General features: G+C 43.4%; 1 protein-coding gene across 1 annotated transcript; it reads right to left on the reverse strand.

Moving 5' to 3' along the window:
- Positions 1–6,874: 6,874 nt before the first annotated feature.
- Positions 6,875–9,295, reverse strand: LOC127295210 (uncharacterized). Its single transcript, XM_051325113.2, has 2 exons — positions 8,866–9,295; positions 6,875–7,410 (listed from the first exon to the last, which is right to left on the reverse strand). The coding sequence occupies exons 1-2, from the start codon at positions 9,055–9,057 to the stop codon at positions 7,048–7,050; spliced, it is 555 nt and encodes a 184-aa protein (XP_051181073.1). The 5' UTR covers positions 9,058–9,295; the 3' UTR covers positions 6,875–7,047.
- Positions 9,296–10,258: the final 963 nt, after the last annotated feature.

Consider the following 10,258-nt stretch of genomic DNA (forward strand, 5'->3'; position numbering starts at 1 on the left):
CGGTTGTTCGGGTTTCTTCTAGCTGCGAAGCGGTGCTGTTGCTGGGCAGGTGCAGCGGTATTGGGGGCAGTCTTGGCTAACCTTTTGGGGCACTCATTGGAGTAGTGACCCACAATTCCACATTCATAACAAGTTATGGTTGACTTGTCCTTTGGGGTGACAGGACCAGCGTTGCTTCCAGTCCTTGGGGCGGTATTGGGGTTGTTATTGTTACCATTGGGTTGGTTGTTGTTGTTGTTATGGTTGATGTTGTTGTTGCTGTGGTTGTTGGTGTTGTTGCCTCCGGGCTTCGGGGGTCCTCCATGGTTGTGGGTGTAGTTCGGACGGTACGTATGAGCAGGTGGCTTGTTGTTTCTTGGGGCAAATCCTCCCGTTGAATTGTTGCGGTACTTCTGTGTATGGCTGGATCCATTCTGGTTCATCATACGGCGCTTGCGGTTCTCGTTGGCTTGGTGCAGTTTTCCTTCCATCTGGATGGCTGAGTCCACCAGGGCTTCCAAGTCAGCGAACGGAATGTTCACTAACACTGTTTGCATCTCGTCATGCAGTCCGTTCAGAAATCTCTCCTTCCTCTTCTCGTTGGTGTCGGTTTCATCCGGGGCGTACCTTGACAGAGTGAGTAATCTGTCGTGGTATTCCACCACGGACATTCTGCCTTGCTTGAGTTCCCGGAACTCGTCTCTCATCTTCTTGATCAGTTTTTGGGGCACGTGATACTTGCTGAACTTGAGTTTGAAGTCTTCCCAAGTCATCATTTGTCCGGCATTCATTGCATGGGCACTTGTCCACCAGGCTCTGGCAGGTCCTGACAGGTAGTGGGTGGCAAACAGTACTTTCTCTGCGGCTTCTACTCCCGCAACTTCTAAGTTGTTCTCCATGGTTTGGAGCCAGTTATCAGCATCTAAGGGCTCCTCTGTCTTGCTAAACATTGGGGGATTAGTGTTTTGGAAATTCTTCAGCTTCGATCCAGGGTGATCATGGTTTCCATGGCCTTGATTGTTCTGAGTTATCTGCTGCAGTGCGGCGATATTGGCTTGTCGTTCAGCTCTCTCGGCTTCTCGGTCTGCCATCACCATCTGCAGCATCTGCATCATTGCATCTTGGTTGGTGCTGCGGGTTGGTGGGGCCATATGAATATTGAGGTAGATGATAAGATAAGAGGGAAATTTCTATGGTTTGTTTGGGTTAAGTTTAAAAAGTTCAAAACTTCAAAACTTGAGTAGTGTTGAGGGGGTAAAAACCAACAACACTTTTTCATTCATACCAAACATCACACCTTACAAAGCTAACACACCGTTGGTTTTAAGAACCATTCATTCGTTCTACGATACAAGGGGATCGATACAAACTCACACCTACGGAAGTGCTCTAGTGATACTACTCTTCAACCGGGGAGATGGGTTCTTCATCTTCATGGGTAATGTGCTTAGTGAAAGGTGTGGGCGTTGTCCGATTCCTTGCGGGTCTTGTGCAGCAGGAAGTCCACGCATGCAACATAGTAGTTCATCTCCGGGTGCGGTGGCATGGTTAGTGGTCTTCCCATGGGTCATGTCTTGGGTAGTAAACAAAGCGAGTGTTCTTGATCTTGTTCTCATTTTGTCCACCCAGACGGGCAATTGCTTCCTGCATGGCTTTGGCTATTCCATCCTTCCAAGTGTTTCCCGTTACAGAAAACCATATGGTTTCCCATATTGGGGCTCCTAGCTTTACTCTCAGATCTACAGTAACTTCCCACCGAGGTGGTCCTCCCGAATGGTTATTGAGTCACGTCTACAGGGGCGCAGAGGGGTTCGTAAGGGGCGTGTCGTGTTGGCGATGTCACCGCGGACCTAACGCGCATCATGGCGAGGACGGGGGTGGACGGGAGTAGGCAGGCGACGTCGTGTACTGGCGTACCCGTGGCGGAGGACGGCAACGGTGGCGTCGTCTACATGGAGAGCGTGCTCCAATGGCGATGTCTAGGCGCTTGCTGAGGTCATGGCGAGGCTGCTGGCGAGAGGAGAGGGTGAGAGGTGGTCAGGTACGGTGGGGCGACGACGCGCACGATCGCGTCCAGTGGCACGCCCTGGCGCGCTCTGGGCGTCACTGGGCGCACGCGTTCTGGGTAATGCCGACGTCTCCTGTGTCCTTGGCATGTACCAGCGTGATCAGTGAGGTAAGGGTGATCCAGTAGACATGGTGAGCGTGATCAGAGAGGGCAGGGGAGTAGGGTTGGCATGGTGATGTCAAGTTGAGTGGCATGGTCATGTTCTGGTCAAGATGGTACTAGGAATAGTGGTGCCAAGTGCAGGGTTAGGTCCAGGGGACTAAGGAGAGTAGAAAAGATGACATGAGCAAGATGGTTGAGGCCAAAACTCACCAGGTTTTAGTGTGTGTGGAGTAGGTGAGATTGTGCACATAAGGTGTTTGATGTAATGGCCGAAAGAGAAAAGTTTTTGAATTTTGCCAAATCCTTTTATGGGTGTGATTCATATATGATTTGGCACATGTTGGTGTTGGTGGGGTGCAGAATGGAATTGGTTTGTGAAATTTCAAAAAGTATAGAATCTAGAATCTGATTCAATGTCACCACTTTGCACCCTTAGATTAAAGAATTGAGAATGAATTAGTCAAGGTGGTCAACACCAAAATTGTTCACCTGGATGAGGTCTTGGATGAGGTGCAAAGAGTTGGGGAGTTTGGTTTAAAAGTTTCTTAATACAGGGGCTCAAAGTGGATAAGATGTTAAAATTGTTACATGTGACCATTATCACATGTCACTTGATTTTGATTTTTCTTTTGATTTGATTTTGGTTTCTTTGATGCAAAAGGGATTCTTTTGAGTTTAGATGAGTTTACAAACCATTGGCACAAATTAATATGGCCTAGGTTGAAGATTTTCAAAAATGGCCATAGTCCCATATGTAGTGTTATTTCATTTTTCTTTTCTTTTTCTTTATTCCTCTTTGATCAATTGGTCATAGTTTTGGGTTCATTTGATGATGGTTGGTTGGATGGAGGGTTTCACCATTTGGGTGAAGTAGATAGGGCATAGGCCATTATTTGTGAAATGGCCATAAGCCCACATATGCCTCACCCTTTTATTTTATTTTCTTTTTTACTTGTTCTTCTTTGGTTCTACTTGATCACAACCATCATGGTTTAGGGTTTTAGCAAATTTGATAAGCACTCAAGCAATCATCATGGCAATAACACAAGGATCAAGCATGAGCACTATGCATAGTACCTCATTTATTAAAAGTTTTTGTTGGTTCTCATTTTTGGAAATAGGGAAATTCATTTTCTCTTTGTTTTAAAATTTGGGATGTTACACCTACGATAAAATCTCGGATAACTAAGATATCGCAGGACATGAGAATTATATATGAATTACATAAGTGGTTCACTCGATAAGATCATCGTTGAATATGTGGGGGTTGATATGGATCTCTAGATCCCTCTATTAACCATTGGCTATGGACATAGTCATGTCCGCATAATCGCGAACCGTAGGGTCACACACGTAAGGTTCGATGCCGCTAGGGATAGAGAGATATCAAGTACAGTGTTGTTGGTGTCCCGAATGGATTCAGCGATATCACAAATGGATTCGGAAGGGCGAAAAACCTATAGGAACATATATGGGAAGTATCAGAATGGGTCCGGAGGTACAACCGAAAAGTCCGGAAGGGGGAAAACCCACCTAGCCTATGGCCGGGTGGGCCCCACCCGCGCGCCAAGTGGGATGGACGGCCAGCTGGCCACCGTGGCCGAGTGAGAGAGGGAGAGTCCTCCCTCCACTCGATTTGGTTGTGGGAGGGGGAGCTTTCCTTTTCATGTTCCAATTCACTTGGGGACTTCCATATTTGGTTCCAATTTGAGTTTGACAAGGTTTGACCGAGAGTTCAATTAGGATTCAGAGATTCTATGGCCTCTCGGGTCCGAGCCTTTATATACGGGAGCCCTAGGGCTGGCCACAACATCACAAGTCCACAAGAGCCACGGAGCCCCGAGCTCCCCACGCCCAGCGCCGCCGGCCACCCGCCTTTCCGCTGCCGCCTGTCGTCGGCCTACTCATCGCCATCGGTCGTCGCCCCCCTCATCGGGGTCCTCCTCCATCCTCCGATGTTTACCTCTGTTGGTCCTTGGACCTCCGCCGGTGATCGCCGAAGTCTCGTCGGAACCCTAATTTCGACAAACTCCGAAAAGATAGTCCAGGCGAAGCCCTGTGGGATTTGCACCAAGTTCGTCGTCACGCCGCTGTGGCAACGGAGCGATCTCTCTACCTCGAATCCAACTTGTTGGAACAAGGAGCCGACATCGTCAATCCATACGTGTGCATCACCTCGGAGCCGCCGAAGCGATGGAGTTGATCGAGTTGGATCGTCAAGATTGAATGGACCGTGATCGTCTGCATCGACCCCAACTGTTAAGCTTCCGCATCCTATTTGCAACAGTACAAAAATCAAGTTATCGCATTGTTACATGCTACCACATCGTTACATGCATCTCTTAGATTATATCTTGGTGGCTTATTCGTTGTCATAGGAATTTTTTTTGTTTTCTATGCTACGAATCTCTACAGTGCCATTAGAGCCGATTCTCAGCATAGATGCTTTGTACTAGAAAGCTAGGTAGATTCTCTTTGAAGACCTACACGGGGCTCACGCGTATGTGATGAAGTTAATGGTCGATGGTTTGAGATTATTATCATCTCACTCCGTCGAACACCCCGGAACGGTTAATTAGCAACTAGCTTATCCATGTTGTGGCTTTGCGTAAGTAGATGGACGATCTAAAGATGTTGCCCTGGAAGCCGCTTAAAACTTGCTCAACTAAGTAGAGGAACGTCTAACTTGGTTTTGCATGGGCACCCGTGATGTGGTATAGTAATGCTATTGCGTTGCATGCATATGTTAATCATATTTTGTCTTGTTCTTATACCGAGTACATAGTGTATGGGAGCCAATGACTGTGGCGCCTACAACAATGGAGGTCGTGCCGGCACGGCAAGATGGAGATCATGATGTGAAGAAAATGCTATACCATATCACACATAAATTTAATTACATGTGATGGTGAATAATGTTGTGGTGGGTGAGGTCTGAGGTCTAGTAATGGCGGCATGAGTCTTCGTGGTGGTGAGGACTTTGTTTGGTATTTCTTGACTTGCAGCAATGACATCGGTAAGCGGGGGTCGGCGACATAGGAGGAGCACATAGTCTTATCTTCCAGGGTGAAAATCCAAAGTCTGACCTTAATTGATTGTACCTAATAGGTCTTGTTGAATGCATTATTTTGAGAAGGCGAACTTCGGCAGGGTGAAAATCTAATGTGTGGCCTTAATTGGTTGTGTGTGACGATGATCTTGTTAAAAGCATTGTTTTGAGAGCGTGAAATCCGGGTGCTGTGCTAACAGTGGTTTTTGTTGTAGCTACAAGGTTTTAATCACTGCATCGGGATCATTTTTCTAGTAAGGTTATGTATATCGATAATGTCTTTAGGACATTTCGTTATTGCAAAGGCTACGCGTAATTGGTATGTTCGCGATATTAATATATTCTCTTTATCAAAAGAAAGTAATTACTATTGAAAATCTCGTAGAGTGCTCTAACTCACAAGAGTGGAAGATAAACATGATCTACTAGAGAAGAACGGAAAAATGGATTTGAGAGATGAAAAATCTATTACATGTTTTAAAATCCTAAAGTAATATAGACGTACATAATATTGTATTCTACAAGCATGCAAAATCTAAACGTAATTTATAGTACTCTAGGTTACATAAAAATGATAGTCTAACAAATTTATAGTTAGAAATGTGCAACTTTACCATACTCAGATTCACTCTTGTAGATTTTAAGTAGCAAAGAGTACGTACAAAAATCTCTTTTATAGCCCGAGCTACATATAACCTGGTCTTATTTTCTCAAAAACTTCAAAACAACAAAATCTACGATATAGGATACTTTTCATTACTATTTTTCAATGATGAAATTAAGATTTATTAATTTTGCTGAGTCCAAAATACAACACATATGTAGATTACAATATTATCTATATCATAATTTTTCTGACATATCTAAAATAATTTTTTCATGAATTCGAAAAACAGCCTATGTGTAGCTCAACCTACGTATCATCACTCTCACATACGAAAACCTCTTTTGTAGCCCCGGCTACATGTAGCCCGGTTTCTTTTTTTTCAAAAATTTCAAAACTTCTGATTTTATAGTTTCAGAAAATTTTGGAAAAAATTCATAGACGTAGCGAATGTTGGAATTTATCAATATTTAAATGTTTGATTGAAATATATTGTATTTTACCCTCAGTAAAAATGTCAAAATCTCACAAAATGACAAAATCTAGATTATAATGTACTTTTCATTACTGTACTATTTCTAATTATGAAATTAAGATTTGTTAATTTTGCTAAGCTCAATACAACATATTTCATTCTGAAAATTTACAAATCTGTAGATTACAATATTGCCTATATCATAATATTTTTTAAATTTTCTTAGCATATCTAAAATGAAATTTTCATAGATTTACAAAATGGAGGTTCATAGATTTAAAAAAGGTCTACGTGTAGCTCTGCCATCGTATTGCAACTCTCACGTAAGTAGACTTGTAGTATAGATCAGTGACTACTCTTTTTTTTTTTTTTTTGAAACATTGAAGTATGATTTTCAAAATTTTGAAATCCCTGGAGCTGGGAGCTCAGCATCCGTTTGGATTTTCCGCTCACCAAGTGTGCACATTGGGCCTTTTCCTTTAGATTATCCTATTTTCAAGTGAGTTCTCTAACTTGATACTCGCAGGAGTAGGTATCGTCCCTGATCTATCAGGCATGAGCTTTATAGGAATAAGACAACATTAAGTAAAAGCACAGTTAATCATATAAGATGGCGTGAGATTTTGCCTTCTATATTCAGATCGGTGAGGGTACAGACGCGGTTTTCAGATATGCAACAACATAAATAAACACTGAAGTGGCAGGAACAACATACCCATCCTGCCTCCTTTCTTCCAGCGAACTCACAAAAATACAGAATGTTTATGTGGTCAGCTCGCCGTTGCCTTTCCAGCAACTTTCTGAGCTATCCAGCCCATGCCATCATAGAGGCCCTCGCCCGTGATCGCGCACGAGGCCTGTATGTGCCAGTCATGGTTCTTTATGCTGTGGAGCGACAGGGCATCAGTGATCTCAGCCGCCGACATGGCGTCCTTGAGATCCTGCTTGTTCGCAAACACGAGGACCACCGTGTTGTCAAGGTCCGCATGCTGAATCAACCGGAATAACTCGTCTTTGATGATGTTGATGCGAGCACGGTCGGTGCTGTCAATTACTACAATCACAGCGTGAGTTCCTCTGTAGTATGTTGCCCATGAAGTGCGTAGGCTCTCTTGTCCTCCTAGATCCCACACCTAGTTCACCATACATAAATTTAGTACAAATAATACAATGGCATTGCTAGAAAACAGGTTTGTTGAATGAACCACACAACCTCTAGAATTCCACAAGTAATGTGAAAACAGAATATGCAACAATGCATGGAACTGAGGTATGTTTGGTTTCATACCCAATTGGCCATAACAAAAAATGGTCATGGCCAAAAGAGGAGCATGGTAAATATCCCTAGTTAACCATTAGGCGATTGAGATTATAGCGATTCAAACCTACCAAAAAAATGATGAAGCACTTGACCATCCACAAATTAGACTAGGATCTGACAACCTTTGTATTGCGCATACCGAAGTTTCCAGGGAAAGACATATTTTGCTAGCAGTCCAACCGAAGAAAAATGTTCAGTACTATCAATTTTTAGTAGGGTTTAGGTCATGACCCATGAGTCAGACAATCCGATCTTTCGAGGAAGAAAGTATACTATCAGATTGCTGGGGCCCGTAGTAACTGGCAAGTATGCAACAACTCACCATGATTAACCTAGTCTAATTAAGCAGGTGAAGTCTTTAACTTACAGAAAGCAGAGATGATTAAATGGTAATGGCTAACAAACAGAGATTGTGCGGCTTGGGAGAAACAAGACAAGATTGATCTTTTGATTGCCATGGGTATGTTCGGTTGCTGACAAAGCCAAGCCTGCCCAACTTTTTGGCTAGCCAGATTTCTGGTCAAGAATTTGGTTACCCATGTTTTGGCCAACACTGAAAAGAAGGTTCACTTTGAAATGGGCATGCCAAAAATTTGGTGAGCATCCAGAAAAATGCCATATTTTTTGGACCTGTCAAAAATCCAGTAGGCAAACACACTAACAATGTATATAAGTGAGACAGTTAGACTAATGTGTGACATTCTAATAGGTGTACAACAAGCCTATTGTTTTTTATTGATACCCAATTGGATCATTGCTTTATTGGCCATGTTATGAACTTGACCAATGTATTAGTCGGGTAAAGGATAGCTGCTTGGGCATGTCTAGAAACAAACTATGACAGCTAAATCAAAATAGTGTTTTTATAGGGAAAACTAGAGAAAAAACTAGTCTCGATGGAGGTATGTGGTATGCAGTACCAGTACATACTCCGTCCGTCCTTTATGGAGCTACAATTTTGCTTAAAGTTCACAAGCCAATGGAGCTATGAATGTAGATAGTTAACCAGATCTACACGGGGAATCAAAATTGCATCTTCTGATGGTTACTAGAGTACTCCTAACAAGGAAGAACATACATCACTAGTTGCATAATCTGGCTATGATTTCCTAGCACTATATAGTATACAGTAGGAAGAGTCAATCATGGAGGGAGCATGCGGCATCGCGGCCTACCTACCAGCAAGAGCAAATCTAGCCGCATAAACCCGGATTCTAGCATCTTTATCGGGAGAGAGGAAGGAAGCGAGAAGGGCCGGAGCGCTGACCTCGAAGCGTATATTTTTGAAGACGACCTCCTCGACGTTGCTGCCGATGGTGGGCGCGGCGGTGACGGCCTCGCCGAGGTGGAGCTTGTAGAGCGTGGTGGTCTTCCCGGCGTTATCGAGCCCCACGACCACGATCTTGTACTCCTTGGCCGGGAACATGACGAACCACACGCGCGACATCCACGCCCCCATCCTCACACCCTGCCTCAAATCCGAACCTCGCGACGCGGCGGTTGGCGTGCGGGTGGATCTCGGGAGGATATCACCGGCGAGGCCGGGGAGAGGTGGCTCGGAGTCGGATCTACGAGGAGGAGATGGAGACGGATAGAAGAAGGAGGAGGAGGGAGGAAGAAGGATCGGATTCGTGGAGGAAAGGGGGAAGGTAGAAGGAAGGCGTCGATGGATATTCTGATTGCGTGCGTTCCTGCCGTAGGCAGCTTCGACGTCATGGCCGCCCGTGGGCCGGGCTGGAGTGCTGGATCGGACCAAGACAAGAAACTTTGTTTTTGAGGAATAAGAAACTCAATTTGTACCCCTAAAAAAACTCACTTTGCACCCTAAAAAAACTCACTTTGTCAAAGAAAATCTCAGATTTTCTAAAGAAACCAGAAAGAACGGATCATTTTGTCGTTTACCAAATTATGTTTGTGCAGTGTATCACCAATTCCGAATATATCATCTTCAATCAGTAGTGGCGAGTGAAATAGCGTGCTCTTGTTGATCAACATTCCCAGGCCTAGTTTGCAACTGAGTTTGCATAGCCACTTCTCAAAATTTACTAGTTGAATGCTCGTGCATTGCCACGGTCACACTTAAATGTCATGGTGAGGTAAACGAGTATGCGACAATAGGGCTATCCAAACTTAGCAAATCCAAAAGCTTCAAAAACATTATTTTTAGTTTTTCTTGGATTTCTATATTTTATTATTATTGTTCTCTTGGTTCTTATAGAGAATTTTAAATATGATAATTTTAATTCTTCACCCCATTCGTCGTTGCTCCACACGTGTCTCCTCTGATGTCTTTTCAATGGCACTAGTCATCCACATAACCCAAGACTTCAGAAGCTCAAGGAAAGGCTCTATTTTTCCTCTCCTTTCCTTTTTTGAAGCATAGCATGAGAACAGATGAAATTAAGACACTTGTATCAATTAAAACTTATTTTATATCAATAACCATCATCAGAGAATATTAACCAAGAGAAATATATAATCACACACATTCTCGTAAATATATAAAATATGAATAACCTAACTCAGAGGAAAACCAATTGAGTTGCTTCAATTTGATCTTACACTAAAAAACTCGAGAATGATGGTAAACAATAAAAACGCAACAATGTATTAACATCATGTGTACAAGTATGTAAAGCACCCACAGAATAGGACAACCA

Source organism: Lolium perenne, chromosome 4 (assembly GCF_019359855.2).
Source record: "Lolium perenne isolate Kyuss_39 chromosome 4, Kyuss_2.0, whole genome shotgun sequence".
In the NCBI taxonomy this organism is placed as follows: domain Eukaryota; kingdom Viridiplantae; phylum Streptophyta; class Magnoliopsida; order Poales; family Poaceae; genus Lolium; species Lolium perenne.